The sequence below is a fragment of the Chanodichthys erythropterus genome, chromosome 3 (assembly GCF_024489055.1).
Source record: "Chanodichthys erythropterus isolate Z2021 chromosome 3, ASM2448905v1, whole genome shotgun sequence".
NCBI lineage: Eukaryota > Metazoa > Chordata > Actinopteri > Cypriniformes > Xenocyprididae > Chanodichthys > Chanodichthys erythropterus.
The window spans coordinates 26,282,805-26,299,699 of NC_090223.1; the positions used below are offsets into that span (position 1 = coordinate 26,282,805).

Consider the following 16,895-nt stretch of genomic DNA (forward strand, 5'->3'; position numbering starts at 1 on the left):
TCCCTCTTGTTGTAGTTTTCAGGTCTGGAGAAGCCATGATTGAAATTTATGTAGTAAATAAGGCTGTTACTTTACATAAATTACCATAATCATTGATTGTTTAAATTTAACAGTCAATTCATTGATTAATCTTTAACCTTAACCTCTTCAATCCAAAGTGGGGGGGGGGCTACTAAGTTATGTTACTAGGGCTGCTCGATTATGGAAAAAATCATGATTGCTAGCCTACCTAATTGATTACATGTCTTGTACAATGTTGTATTAATCGACCATTCATAAATTGTATTAACTAAATTATCAATAGTCGATTAATTGTTAGCATCCCTAATAGTAAATATACATTTTTCTAGGTATGGTTGGCTCCAAAATGGCTTGAAATTCAAATTCAAATGGTTCTTTTTGAGTGCTATAGCAATTTTAAAAAAAGTGGGGTTAATTGGGTTAACAATTTTGTATTTTGGTCCAAAAAAGTGTGGAAACACTGAATGAAATATTTGATTTCTCTTCAGACTGATGTTCTATATCCATCAAGAGTTTTAGAGCTTTTTGGAGGTCTAAAATCCATATTTTTGTAATGCACAGAAAGCCAGTGCTTCGCACAAGATGTGTGAGACGACTATAAATGTATCAGTGCTAATATCTTAGCAGTTGCATTCGGAATCTGTAAAATATGTATGATGTTCTTCATTGGACGGTCAGTGACCAAATCTTCTTTCCTCATCGTCATCTTCCTGACCCAGGCATTCTGGGAAACGGCATCAGCCGAAAGGGTGACAGAGCATGTGCAAGGGCTCCCTGGTGACATCAGCATGTGAGCTTGTAGCCGGCTTTAACGCTACTTTGTTCTCACTTCCTGTTGGGTACAGCTTCCACCCCCAGCAGTTTCCTGTATCCGCAGAGCTGCAGTGGAGTGCATGCGGCAAACGTTCAGCCTTCTGATTCTACGGCAACTTCACTGTCTAATCACTCTTAAAACATGTCCCGTCCTGCTTCAGACTTCGTTCCAGTACTTGTTAGGAATTTGTTTTTTGCTTTCTGATATCCTTCAGGTATTTTTCGGCTTTTGTGTTTCATGAATTGTTCATTGTGCTCTCTCCACTGATGATCATTCTAGATTATTAATTGTTTGGTGCATATGATTGGATTCATTTTGCAGCACTTAAATTAGGTCAAATTAATGTAGAATTTCAAGTTGAATAGTGATACAGCAAAGTTTCGTATTAAGGATTCATAATTGATATATAGGTATACATATCAATTTAAGTATATTCAAAAATTCATTATTTGAAGAGTAAAAATAAAGAAAAGAATAAAATGAATCAAAATTGTTATGAAGAAATGCATTAAGACATAAGTTTAAAATAATTAAATCATCAAAAATTGTAATTAAAAGAATGAATAATTTAAAATGCACTTATGTTAAATGATTTCCTTATTCATTTCCTATTTATTGAAATCCATTTTTAAATGCATTATTAAAATAAAAAAGGATTTAAATGAGTACTTGTGTATATGTACATTTGCTGTAATTTTAAATTGTATGAATCATAATTAAGCTATCACACTATCGCACTAGTCTGTATGTGTGTTTTATATTACACTCTTGACCTTCAGTGTTACTGCATGTTTACCAGTAGACATAATCTGTCTCTGATGTGTGAGTAGTTGCCCACCAGAGAACAACAGCCTCAGTCTCTCTTTAATCTTTTCTGTGTGAAGCATGAAAAGCTCTTGTGTGCAGGATGACTCTGAGCATTGCATTAGCAAAAGCCACATTCATGCATTCTACATGAGCGTTTGCTGAAATGACACAGTATATGTTGTGCACACAGTTACCTCAGCATGTTTCACATGAAACTATATAACCTGACATCTGGAGAGAGTGAGTGAGGTGGCATCGGCGATGAAGGATGAGGCTGCTGCCCTCGTCAGGGCCGTTTCCAGCAGCACAGCACTGTTGGCTTCTGTCAGTATCTTTAGGAACTGAGTCATTGTGGCTAGACGTCCCTTGTGAGCGGTTAAGCAACTCATCAGCTCTTTGTGTAGAGAAGCCAGTCTGACGCTTAAGTTACTTTGAAAAAAATGTTTCTCTCTTCATGTCATTTGTTGCGTTATAGACTATCTTAAATGTTTCGCCAAATACAAAATCTTGTTATTTTTATGGAAGAAATAAGGGAAACAAACTTGTTGAACAAGGTATTTAAATGGCAGAACCACAGAAGGACCAGCAAAATCCAATTTTGAATGATTACAGTAGCAGGTACTGAACAAGGTGGCTAAGATCACAATCCTGTGTGGGCTCATTAAAACAGCCTCCTAAAGCAGGGATTAACATGGCTCGTCACATCTTTACCACTTTGGCTTGTTAGGAGCATCCTTGCTATTCTCACTGCCTCTGGATTAGAGACATGTGCATAAACTTGTCAGTCAGTAACTGTGATCACAGATTTCTGCTCATGTGACATTGAGGACACTGGGTTATGTAACAGCACAATCCATGATTTATAATTTACGGATGGGCAAGCAGAAAGATTTAGTCAACCAATATAACTAAACAGGATTGATTTAATCTTTTGATTTGAGTGGAACGGATTAAAAGTATAGTTCAGATCAGCGGTCCTTACATGTGCCGTGTGTCCTGTTCACTTACTTACTTCTGTGAAACACAAAAGGAGACATGTTGAGGGCCAGACATACACAAAAAGCTCATTTGAAAAAAAAAAAATCATCTTTTTTTTGCTCAACACAAGAAGAAAATCATACAGATTTGAATGAACATGATAGTAGGTAAATGATGACACTCTTGAATTATTTAGTGAATTATCTTTTTAAGATTTTTATTTGGCTGACAATAAAAAAGCAAAAAAATCTAGGTATACACCAATATTATAAGATGATACTGAAAACTGTTATGCCCAGTACTAAAATTATATGCTGTATTTTGTGTAAAGAAAAACTATTAAAATTAAGGGGCCATTTACACAACACCGTTTTCAAATAAAAACCGAAAACTTTTTATGTGTTTTGGTTGTATGTTTGCATGACTATGGCGTTTTGGGGCCCTAAAAACACAAGCTTTTGAAATCATGTTTCAAAGTGCGAGTAAATCTACAAAAACGCACTTTTGTGAAAACGGTGACGTCATGCGTATGTGTATTACGTGTTCAGTCTATTGACACGTAGTGTTTCTTTACAAATTAACATCGCCAACTACTGGCCTGGCATGTACTTTTAATACATCGTTATTATGTAAATGTTCCCTGAAATTCTAAAAACAAAAACAAATAATTTCAATTTAGGCATCCAGGACTCCAGACTGCGATCAAACGGTCGCATTTTGAGACCTTTTTTCCTGCCTGTGCGACTAAATTTTGTAAGAGGTCACAGTGATGTGACCACCACGTTGCCAAACATATTACTGGACTGCAAAGTAACTTTTAATGTAAATGGACAACGGTTTTATTCTGAGATGTTTAACTGATGTTAACTGATGTATTTAAGAATTTCTATCTTGTATTAATATGAAATGTCTTATAGGTATAGTTTTGTTAATTGTTAATTGTATGAATTTAATTGTTTGTTCTATTTTTGCCATGAAAATAGCCTTGTTGCTGACATGGCGTAAATAATTTAAATATAGCGTTACTCGTTTGAGCTGCGAAGCGTGGACCTTTTATCAGCTCGGACAATAATAAACAGAGAAGTGCTAGCTCAGAGCAGGCTCTCATGTGCCAGTCTCAATCACATGATACTGTTACTACACAGCACTGGGAAATCCAGTAAGAGAGCGTTAGAATTTTTTTTTAAGGACTTTTTAAAATGCTTTAAACTATTACCAACACTCCAGAGCTTTCAATTTAATGTTATGATGTTGTTGTTTTTTTATGTGATTTGTAAAACTAAAAGTTAAAAGATGAAGAAAAACTAATGCTTTGTGGCACAAACTTTCATTCGGGGAAAAATGAAAGAAAAAAAAAAAACACACGAAATTACCACTATAACTAGTAGATGGCTGCAGAGGAGCACTTACTGGCTTAATAGCAATTTCCACTCCATAATATAAAGAAAAGTCATAGTCATGAAAAACAAAAGCTTTTCTTCAAATTGTGACTGGATTACACAGAAAGCAAGTAAAGAGTGCTCCTTTTATAATCACTGAAGCTGTCGGTCAGTTCAGTATGGAACATTTAATAATGTACCATACTGAATAATGTAACCCCCCCCAGTGCTACCAAATCAGGTGCTGGCGCCACCATCTGTAGAACTTAGCGGCACCAGTGCCACTGCTCTCAAATGTTAGTCTGGAGCCCTGGCATCACAACATTTATATGCACAGTATGAACGATTAATATTCTTTTAGAGATTTGTTGAAGATTACAAGAAACTGTATTAAATTCATGTTTAAGATCAACTTTAAGTGAGCATTAAATGACAGCAAAGATAATTGTAAAAACGATGAAAATGAGCATGAACAGTTACATGAATCACACATATCGGCAAATAACCAATTTAATACAGATATATTGTGCATCCCTAGAAAAGTCCCTTTCATTAAGGGAAGGACATGAGCCATTACCACAGAGATCTGTGGGGATCTTTTCGTTTCGTTTATTTTCAGGAACGCATTTCTACCAGACTTCATTAATCCCTGAAATATGATGAAATGGATTCTCGGCACATAAGTGCAAGTGAGCTGTATTTAATCAGCAATCAGAAGTCCCAGCGGGAGAGCTGTGAATCAGGATGAAAATGATTACTGTTGATTGACTCCTGCAGCTGCCTGCTTCTGATTGCTGAGTTCTGTCATGAATGAAAATGCTAAATGCTGTTTTAAAGTCGAGACTGTTTGCCTCATCTCCATTCAGAGTTTCCATTTTCGCATTTCTGCATGAATGTTTTCTCCAGGGTCAGCAGAAATGGCATTGCATGCAAATCAAAGTGTAACAATGCCACTTAACCGTAATCAAACCCTGGTAATTATTGTAATTTGTGGTTGCGTGACCTTGCCCTCCTCATCTGTATGGATAATTAAGCGTAGTGACATCATGTCTAATCGAGTGCCGAGTCCGTGAACGTTCTGCGTGAAAAGGACTCTTGGGAGTAATTCTACAATAAGGACTCTTTGCTTCCATAATGAGGTCAAACTTTATAATTACGACAGCTTAATTTAAACAGGCTTTAAATGTGTTTTATCCATTTGTCTTACTGCCTGAAGTAATATGAGCATTTTGAAATCTTTCAATAAAATGCTCCCCTCAAAAGTGCTAGATTTCCTTGTAGATCTTTGCTGCTTGATCCTTAAAGATTAAGATTCGGCTTCTCACGATTACTTGATTCTTTTAATTAATCGTCAGATTGCTCAGTTACCATTTATAATGGTATAGTCAGGGGTGCACATAACTTTTTTTGGTCTGGTTCTCAAGGGAGTACCTGGAGATGTTGCTTGGTACCAAAGACCATAGAATAACACAAGACGCGTCACTTGTATTATTTTGAATAGGAGAAATTGCAACGCGCAATATGGCGGAATAAGTCCCGCCTTCTAAATGAGAACCAATCGTTGATTGGTAAAGTCACTGCAGCAGCCGTTAGAAGCTCCGGTTCCTATAGAAACAGTCAGGCACAAGAGACACGCATTTAGGACTGTGAATGGACTTTTTTTTGGTCATGATTCGAGGGTTTAGAAACACAATTTGAGACCGTTTTTGTCAGATTTCATTGGTGAGTTCAAATATGAAATTTAAATCAAAAGCTGGGCAAACAGCTTTAGAGAATTTGTTTTCCCATTCAAAGAGATAGGAGCTGCACTTGGATGTCCGAGAGGCGTTAAAGGGACTTTGTTGGTATTCACACTTTACGTGACACACGTATCCTAAAAGCTGTCCTTATCACTTTACTCCTGACTGCTCTCCTCACTTTTCTTTTTTCTCAAACATGGTAAATGATAGATTTTTTTTATATATATATATATATATATATATATTTTTTTTTTTTTTACTAACATTAACGACACAGACGACAGCAAAAGCTGCTGTCACTTTAAGAAGGAAAGCATGGACCGAATAACTGACACACATCCAGGTTCTTTCTCAACTGTTTAGTTATGACATAACTGATAATACTTGCAGAGACAAGTATTTTGACATAATTTTGTGTGTATGTGTCCGTTCAAGCGCAAGCAACGCAAAAGAGGAATTAATTCAGTGTTCGAGTGCTGTCTGACTGTCTTTCTCTCTCCTCTCTCTCTCTCTCTCTCTCTGCGTGTGCGCGTTTCAGGGGTGTGAGGCTGTGCGCACAGATAACAGCTCGTGAGTCCCGATTTTCGCCACCTCTTCTGCTTTTAAAATCGTTTGAATGCGCTAATTGGCGAGGCAAAACACGCCTAAATGATAAACTTTCACTCTATGATGGTTAAATTTAGCATTTAATCTGCGTATCACATGCGTGCCGAACCGTTGGACCTTATCCATTGCACACCTAATAATTGAACATTGAACATACTCGTCATCATGATTGCTATCTTACCAGAAAGAAAAATCCTACTCCAGTAAGTAAATGTGTCCCTGTGAACCGGTCCTCAAAAATGTTGGCACTCAAAAGCGCTTCCCTCCATGTTTTCTGGTACGCATTTATTTTTACCGTACCTGAGTACCACTGATGTACACCCCTGGGTATAGTGAGTTGCAACCCTAAATCAAGATGTTTCTCTCAATTTCCCTTTCTTCGAGAAACGCATTCAGAACTGAACCACCAGCATCCCAGATCAGATTCTCTGGTGGATATGGTTTGTTTTGTTTGGAAGGGTTACAGTGTTCAGATTGCATCCCGGGGTCAGGCCTGAGGTACTGGGTCAAGGCAGAGTGTATGAGTGAAGGAGCAAGATGCCGCATGTGTTCATTGTCTCTATATAAATACAGAGAGTAAAGTCAACATTAATTATTTTATTTTATTTAATATTTTATTTTAGCCGTCTCTTGCCCATTCACTCTCACTGTCTATGACGTTAAAATATCAGGCAGAGTCTTTGTGCGTGTGACAGACTGACAGCTTATATTGCCTGTACAACTGTCGTCCAGTCAGTCATAAGCAGAGACTGACACTAGCACACACACTGGTGTCTTTGTGAAAGTGGACGTTGGGATGAAAGGAAGCTTTGTTGTAGTACACATCAATGTCTATGGTGGTGTAGCGTGCCCTGACCCTTTGTGAAGTCGTGTATTGCCGTGTTGATAACACCACATGGGTTATGATATGAACGGCTGGCCTATAACAGTCTGCATGATTTCAAAGTTCCTGCTTCTTTTCTGCATCAATTAATTTGCTTAGGCAGACATCACATATTATTGCCCACTTCTTAATCGATTTCTGTTTTGTTTTGTGTTTTTGTCACCGACAACAGCAGCAGATGAAGGGCCACACACCAGATTAATCCACACATTCAGATAATCTACTATATCTTCATGCATCGCAATCCTCTCTGGATTGCATTGCCGCCCCCTCCTGTCTCTCTATTCAGCTATGAAGACTTTAGCCTCGACCCTCATCTGATGTCAAAGTGACCGCAGATGCGTCATCTCCATTAGCATTCATATTCTAAACCACTGGTCTGGTTACGACCCGTTATTTTGACTGAAGTAGAGGTGGTGGCAGCGCATTGTGGGTATCCCGATGTGTCTTCTCATCTCGGACTGGAAAACAGCGGCTGTTGGTTGTAGCAGAAGGCCACGACAGCTGTGGATGAGATTATCTCTGCCACACAAAACCGAAGCGCCATTACTGTTGCGCCATAGTCTGATTAAAAGCGGGGGAGAATGCTGGTGGATGTTGACACAGCACTGGTTGACAATGGATAGAGATTGTGTTTGTAAATGAGAGAGAAAGTGTAGGCCACAGCGCCTGGCCTGTCACAAGAACGCAGTTGTGTCCACTGCTGAATCTGCCAACAAAGCAAATTGTTTTCTTTATCTCTGATTAGATGTTCCAGGTTCAACTGTGTGTATTAGATGAAAAAATATTGAAATTTCTAATTTCAATATGATACCTTGAAAAATATTGATATTCAATACCATTTTTGAAATGGGAAATCAGGGAAAATCTTCCATATAGATATTTTATTATCTCATAATTCTTTGAAAATATGGGTAATTTTGTTGCAATAGCTTACACACAGCACAGGGAGGCTTTATTTGAAACTTTGAACTAAAGTAAAATGTCAGTAATACGAAAAGAACAAATAAATTGCAAACAATAGCATAAATAAAGCCATGTTTATTGCATTTGTCTCTTCTATTTTAAGTGTTTCAGGTGGGTTTAACAGTATATTCATGTAAGAAATACTACAGAAATGAATTAATCAAATGTAAAATAACACTGGAGAGTCTTTTGTAAAAATGAAATGCAGAACAATGCTTACAATTAAAGTTACAAAAGTTATTCAGTCAAGGCCAGTGAGTGATTTTCACTTTGTCTTTTGTTCTTTGCTGCAGACTGCAGCAGGTTTATTAGGCTGCTGTCACTTTAGGAGTTTATGCACAGATCCAATATACTGTTTCACAACATGTTTTCTCTCAACTGTTTACATTCCAAAACTGACTGTGTTCACCAGAATAATTGTTTATTTGACAATATAAACTCAATAAGCCACAAATCTTTGTGTGCGCCACTTATATAAATCAGTGGTGCACGGTCTTTTGTTGTGAGTGCCAAACCATTGGGAATGAGTAGAATTATGTGCAATACCCGCAAACCATGCCGAAATTCAGGACTCAACACTAATCAACTGGAGTGAAATAAGTGAGTGAGAGAAGAGACGGGGGGGGTGTCAGTTCGACATTGGAGAGAAGAGAGAATAAGAACATGCAGTTAGTATCGTTGTATCAATACCTCAGAAAAGGAATATTTGAGTAGTTTTATATATTTTAATATCGACACTTATCGAAATATCTATTTTTGACAAAAGGAGCTGTACTTGCATGCCTCAAAATAGTTAACAATATTATTATATTGCTGCAATGAAATTTATTTTACGTATTTGCAAAATTAGAAATAATTAATTTGTAAAATGCATAATAAGTTTTAATGTCACCTCTATGAATTATAGTGTTGCTGTTCTGTCCCGAGTGTTCTGGAAACAGGTTTGGTTGAGGTCTTGTAATGGATACACACACAACATGAGGATAGTCAGCCTTTATGATCAGAAAATGTGAAACGAGGGATCACATGCTTTTGCATAGAAATATTGAAGCTGCTTGAAGCTTAAAGGCAGTTATGCAAGAACACTTCTTGTACAGTTCCCGTGATGCACTTTTTGGGTTACTTTCATTTCCTCTCTACGATCATTCCCTCTCACACGAGAATGAGGCCACTTCCCTGAAGCTTGTTGGCTTGATGATCTTGTTCACTCAAAATCTTTCATCTCGTTTCAGTTGCAACTGCTCCAGAAACTTAAGCTCTAGGTATTTTCCTTTTTCATTAAATGAAGCCTTGCAATAATGCAATACATTCATTAGGCCCATGACCTTTACACTGCCTTTCTTAATCTTGTGAACATCCTCTTTTAAGTCTTCATGTTTTTAGATTGGCACTTGTCTAAGAGTCTGAACTTGCAGACAGGCTTGCATTGCAGGATGTTTATGCTCTTCCCTCTAAATATATCACTGTCTGATTAATGTTTTAGATCCAATTTTAAATCTTGATTATTTCATGTGCATGCCATTTATTTTTGGATGTCACAGACTGTCTGAAATTGCCCCCATACCCTTAAATAGGCCAGTATTTGAGGGAACAGCCATTTGTAGTAGTGTCCATAACCATAGAGGATGCTATCAAGTGCACTCATTCAATCCCATAATGCTCCACAATAACAAGTGTACAAACTATGTGAAAGCAGCAGCCCTTCCAGTGCACTCAGTGTCCGATTTCACTCACTCGTTTTCATTCACTCCCTCAAGTGAACTATATTAGTGGGCTAATGCAGGGAATAGTGAATGAAGGTATACAGGTTAATGATATGAAACGCAGCCAATAATTGTTACTGGATGTTAAAGTAATAATTTCTTTTCACAATTTTGGCTTGTGATTTGGATTTTCACCCTTTTTGCTGTCTTTTTTTGGAGGCTAAAATTTCCATCCCTTTTCTCACTTTTTTTCATGCATGCATTCATGTATGCAGCTATGTATTCATGCATTTGTTTATTTATGCATTCATTCATGCATTTATTTCTTTATTCTTGCATGCATTTGTTTATTTATTTATTTATTTATTTATTTGAGTAGGCTATTTAGAATTGTAGGATGGGTTTTTAAATGTTTAATTATCATTAAAATGATCCAGAAAATGTAAGATCTACTTGGTTACAAACATTCTTCCAAATAACTTCCTTTGTGTACAGCAAAACAAAGAAATGTATACATTTATACATTCTTTTGACAGGCTTCTTGAGATTCACTCTACTATGTGGTCTTTTGTGTAGATGACGTGGTAAGTGTGCGAAGTACATTTGTACGTGTGGTTGGGTAAATGATCAGACCCAAACTTGATGCAGGCATTTAGCGAGATCTCTTTCTCTCTAAATAAATAAATGATGGCCATCTGTAGCTTTCACTCCAGATTGAAGCCGTTGAGTGGATGGTGTCAATCTCATTGTTGTCTTTTGGGTTTAGCAGAGAGCTGTTAGCGCCCTATTATGTTTTAAGTATGCATCAGGGAGAGCACTGCACAATCAATTCTCTCTGTATTTCTCTTTGTGGGTTTGTTCACTCTGTTGCTGCACTGAAATCATCCTGTGAACCACCCAACACGTCGTCCTACACTTCAGACTGGGCACCCACTTAATTCCAGTTATGAACACACCCAGTTGTATGTCTGAGTCAAAAAAAGACGATTGTTTCCAAAAATGGGAAGGAGAGAAGTTTGCCGGGCTTTTTTTTTTTTTTTTTAATGTTAAGACAATTGCGTAAATTTTGAGGTGTGGTCAGAGATTGCATTAACCGAAAATGTTGTCACTGACTTAATTTTAAATCACCTTTTAAAGATGTAAATTATCTGTCAAAATGTACACTGTGTGAATATTGTACTGTGCATGAAAACTGGCTTATTTCTTAAAGTAAACTACACTCTAAAAAAATGCTGGGTTAAAAACAACCCAAGTTGGGTTGAAAATGGACAAACCCAGCTACTGGGTTGTTTTAACCCAGCAGTTGGGTTAAATGTTCGCCCAACCTGCTGGGTAGTTTTACTGAACTCAACTATTGTTTAAAAATTACAGTATTGCTTACTTAAAATTAACCTAAAATATCTTGAAAATTAACATTTATTAATGTTTAATAAATGAACATTTTAATTTCATTTTAGATTAATTTTAAGTCAGCCATATAGTCATTTTCAAACAATAGTTGGGTTAAATAAAACTACCCAGCAAGTTGGGCAAACATTTATCCCAACAGTTGGGTTAAAACAACCCAATCGCTGGGTTTGTCCATTTTCAACCCAACTTGGGTTGTTTTAACCCAGCATTTTTTAGTGTACTCGCAGGTTAGAGTATGTCTACAATTTGGTCTGCATTGTGACTGTACTTAGTTGTAGTTGGAATGTAGATGGCTGTAGCTCTCATGTGACCTTCTTCACAAGCAACATTCAAAGTAAAAGTGAACCACAAAAGGTGCTAACCAGATGTTAAAACCACATATGGAATCCACCGTCATGGTTTTCTGTTATTATTTGTTGCCATATCAAGTGGAAATGGGCATCAGGTTAGATGTTTAGTGGATGTCTCGCATGCTTTAATTGTTCCTAACCCATTTTTGTCAATGGTCCATCCCTTGTCAACAGACTTTCTCTTTTTCTCCTCTTCCTTTTGGTTGTCTACCCATCAATCTTTGCTGCGGAAGGATGTTGCACGCTCTGTTTCCTCCAAACCACAGTTCTGAGTCTGTTCTCTGGCAGATATTTGGTCCCCCACCTTCCCTCTCACATCTGAATGTTATTGAAAAGGACATTGGCCAATGCAGAGAATCTGAATACAGTCACCACGCTTTCCCTTTGGAACAAATTCAAAAGCAACATTTTTTTTCACCAGTATGTCTTTCCATATTAGATATTTAATATTTTATTGTCATATTTTTAGATTCTTGGTTTTAAGATTAAAGTGATAGTGTTTGATTACAGCAAAAATCAATTTTTTTCTTTTCTTTTTTTTTTTTGAGTGTTTGCCTATTTGGAGGTCTCATTGAACTTTACTCAGGATTAATAGTTTCCAACAGCATAATTTATATAACAAAAACACTTATCAAATTTTTGACATTTCTACACTAGCATCTGCGCTCAGCTGCTGTCGTTCTTATTACTGTCAAAATAAAAGCTGCTTCCAACACTAAAAGGCCAAACAGAAAAAAACTTTGATGCCTGCAAGTAAATATTAGTCTGTTATATTATATTATATCATATACACATAATTTTAATGTATGCTATAAAATATGCTATAAAATGCTATATGTTTATATGCTATAAAAAAAAAAAAAAAATACGATTTAAAGCAATAGATAAAAAAACATCACAAGCCGACTTTGATAATGGCCGATTTTAAGTCGCATGCATAAATGTGTCAATCAGTTCACATATTTGTAAATAAATTAATTTCTGGCAATTAAGGAAATTAATATGCTGGAGTAGCTGTGCAAAACATCAGAAATAGAAACGGTTTCACAAGATGTCACAACAAGCTCCACTGATTATAATCGGCACTATCTGACATATACACACACTCACACATATATAAATATATTGTTGGTTTTAAGATATTCATTTTATCTACAGCTAACTTAAAGGGATAGTGTGTGTTTACAGCAAAAGTTTAAACCTTTTTATTTTAGTGTTTTCCCATTTGGAGGTCTCATTGCTGTCATTGAACTTTCTTCAGAATTAAGTTTCCAACAGTATAATTAATAGACATTAATTTATCAAATTTTTGACATTTGGAATTTATGTAATAGATTTAGTCAGAGTGGTGGTTCTCTGAAACCTAAAGTGATAAAGCTTCAGTCCATAGATTTAGCGTCCAATCAGATTTACACGCATCACCACACACACTTTCAGTTTTTTCATTTCCAAACATATACTGATGCTAAAATAAGATAAATAAACAGAATGCAGGTGGTTTGTACTAGGCGTTAACTTGACTATCCTAGCGTTACACTTTCACACAGATGTTGATCTGATGCTGGTTTGAAGTTTAGCTTCCTTGATATTGGTCTTGACCACAGTGACTCATGTGCTTATGATAATTCAGCAGGATCTTGTTTTTTATATCCTGTTATATGCGTGACAGCATAATGCTGTATGCAAACTATGGTGTAATGTAATGTACAATTACAGCTGGATAAATGTGAATCATGTTTAATCAGTATTTATCGCCTTCTTTTATTCGCAGGTATTAAATGAAGAGTGTGATCAGAACTGGTACAAGGCAGAACTAAACGGCAAAGACGGTTTCATTCCTAAAAACTACATTGAGATGAAGGCACATCCGTGAGTATAAGATACTACATCCACATACGCTTTCAACTGCCCTGACATCATTCACAGCTTTAAGATGAAGTGTGTGTTATTTCCGTGCTACTAGCCTCACCAAATGAACTGATATAAATAGTTCTACTTTTTCCACCTCAAGAAATACGATTTGATTCATTTAATTCAGAATAATTTTTCTTTAGAATAACAGTTTAAGTAGCTGTGCTGAATCATTGGAGACTTTTCACAAGTCATTTCCTTGGTATACGGCCCTGTGCTTTCAGAGGTGTTTAAAGAATTGACTACTCTGAAAGAAACTCCTCTGGTGTATTCCTGTTCACTGCAGACATCTGTTTCACGAATCTGCCTGTGTTATTGAGGAGCTTTACTGTAAGCACATTTCAAAATCTCTGAGCAGAGTGTACAGCTGTTATAAAACAGACGAATGAGGGTTTCCAGGGTCGTTCATGAGTTTAAATTGGCATCAGAAAGCATGCTCGGAGTGAAGGACTGATGAACAGTAGATGGTGTTCATGCATCTTGATATTTATGAATTAGAATAGCTTAAAATAACACACACTGGTGTATCATTGTTGTGAACGATTAAGGATGGTTTAAAAGATTTGATTCCCAGAAATGAACTTCCAAACTCTGATCGGTTTTATATTCTGAAAGTGAAGTGTCAGTTTCAGAATATACCAACAGCCTTTTCATATATTTGTAAATTATTTTTACACAATATTTACTCAGTCTATTTTAATTCAGCAGTTGTATACATATATTATATGTATATTGTAAATTTATATAATACAGCGGTTTAAAAGTTTGGGGAAATTTACAGTAAAAACAGTAATATTGTGAAATTAAAAATGACTGGTTTCTTTTTTAATTTCGTATTTCTTATATTATCAGTGTTGAAAACAACTTTTTTTTTTATTCAAAAGAACAGCATTTATTTCAAATAGAAATCTTTGTAACATTATAAATGTCTTTACTGTCACTTTTAAGTCAATTAATATATCCTTTCTAAATGAAAGTATTAATTTCTTTTTTAAAATAAAGAGCCCAAACTTTTGAACGGTACTTTATAAAAAACTACAAAAATAAAAACCCATTAACATCACTACAATATTATGTTGCTTAATTTTATATTGCAAATAAAATCATTGTAAATATATCAAATACTGGTTATATTTCCCACTTATAAGGCCATAGCTGTGTTGCTTTGCAGAATTCCTGCTAGAGCTTGTAATTAATATTTAAAACAATTCAACAAAATAACTTGAGTTTGAATGAAATGTTTCTGCATTCTGACCAAGGGCTTCAAGAGCACACAAAGGCATTAGGCTCGTACATTTCATACTTTATTCTCCATCAGCCTTGGGTCTGATGATTTGTGAGCTCTAATATTTCAATATTTCATATGAATAATTATCTCAGGTCACAGATTATTAGGTCTGTTTACTTTCCAAATCCTTCCTTGTGCAATTTGCAGAATTGCAATTTGTCGCTTTGTTAACCTTTTGATGCCAATCAGCTTGATTGAACTCAGTCTTTGTACATGTACATGGTCCGGTTTGTTCCTCCCATCCTCTTCCTCATTCGTCTCATGTCAGTGAATTTGATTATTGTCCAGTGTACAGTAGCAAAGGCGGAAGGACAAACTGGTCCCACTCGAATGAATGAAGGAATGAATGATTGACTAATATGTGCTTGGGAAAGAGAATTGAAACTTTTGTAATGACACACAATGAGGCTCTGAACATGATCCACCAATCAAAGACCTCTTCCTCTCACTCTAAAATCGAAATGAAACAACAATTAGCCACCATGATGCCTAAAATGGTTAGTTATGCCAGCTACCAAGGTACACGGATTCTGCGCCCCAATTCGCATGCTATCCATCCTAAATAGTAATCGAAATTTAGAATTAGTGTGTCCCAAATCGTAGTATGTTGAAATGAGTATTCCAAAGATACCCGGATGGTCTACTTTATTAGGTTAGAATCCCAAGTGCAGATCCGTCACCCACAACCCATTGCGCTGTGGAAAAGGATTCAATTAGAACTACAAACATGTATAAAAAGTGCTAAAAAACTACAAACATGACGGATGTGTGAGACCGACGGTTAAGCAGAGCGGTTAAGATAAAGGAATGATTATTAATATATTAAATATATTTATTAAATGTTAACCACATTATATTTAATCTGCAACAGCATTTAGAACTTTTATAACGATACGTTTGGTCATTAACTTTTGAATGCATCATTATTTGAACATGAGGGGAGATCAATGATAGGAAATTAAAGAGGATTTTAATGCTGCACACTCAAAAGTATGTACTTTTTCTTCACAAAAACAGTACATACTTTTAGGGCATAGTATAAGTATGTGAATTGTGACTTGGCATGAGTTTTTTTTTTTTGTTATATGGTGGTTTTGGTGTTGCTAGGTGGTTGCTAGGGTGTCCTGAGTGTTTTCTTGCTTGCTCAAGCCGAAAGAGCTTGAACCTTCATTTTTTTTTTCTGCTATACTTCTCAAGTACTTTTTTATTTGAATAATAACAATGTAAATGTTTCCCTTATTTGCAAATATTTGATAGCCACATTCAGTTTTATATTTAACTTGATATTTACAGTAATATGTAACTTTTAAATAAAGGAGAATTTATAACTTTAGTTTTGGCTGTGGTGTCCTTATGGGAGGCTCTTTGTTATTAATTGCTTCCTCTCTTTAACAGATAATTGAATATTGATCATTTTGCATCAGTGCTAACTATTTGTCATCAGTCGCAGAAACATTTTTTCTTTTTTTTTTTATTCCGAGCAATATTTTCTCGCTTTGTTTGACATCCCAGAAAATACACCACGACTCTTTTTAATATCCTAGGGCAGTTATACAAGATTGGCCAGGTTTATGGGAAGGGGAGGCGGATGTCTCTTATCAGGACAGGGAATGTAAATGTCCGTGTTTGAGCGGAGAGAGACACGGCGTGCAGACGGTGGTTGAGTGGAATTTGCCCTAGAGTGCTTTAATGCCACTTCCTGGTCACATGCTCTCTGTGTTTGTGTGTCTGTGGCTTGTGCTGTCCACATCAAAGCGGACAGGAAAGATTTTGGCAGGTACAGCGGAGACAGCCACTGTTTTAATGCAAAGCCTTACATAACACATCTTCTGGGAGCATAATTGAATTTCGGATAACGTTTTTTGTTGTTGTTGTTGTTGTTGTTGTTAGGCTTTTACTCTACACTTGGTAGGGGAAAAAACAAAGTTATATCGTTGATTAACCCTTAAGCGCATCTTAATTGTACCAACGTTTTAGTCCTTAGACCCCAAACATTTTCAGAGCTATTGCATAAGGAAATATAAAAAAATGTATAATATA

At 36.2% G+C, this 16,895-nt stretch overlaps 1 protein-coding gene across 3 annotated transcripts in view; it reads left to right on the forward strand.

Annotated features, from left to right (window-relative positions):
• The window catches only part of grb2b (growth factor receptor-bound protein 2b), a 41,593-nt gene that overhangs the window by 19,204 nt on the left and 5,494 nt on the right, over nucleotides 1-16,895 (forward strand). For all 3 annotated transcript variants that reach the window (XM_067381518.1, XM_067381520.1, XM_067381519.1), the window contains one exon: nucleotides 13,428-13,525. In XM_067381518.1, coding sequence (XP_067237619.1) covers nucleotides 13,428-13,525 — 98 coding nt within the window. The remainder of the gene's footprint in view (nucleotides 1-13,427; nucleotides 13,526-16,895) is intronic.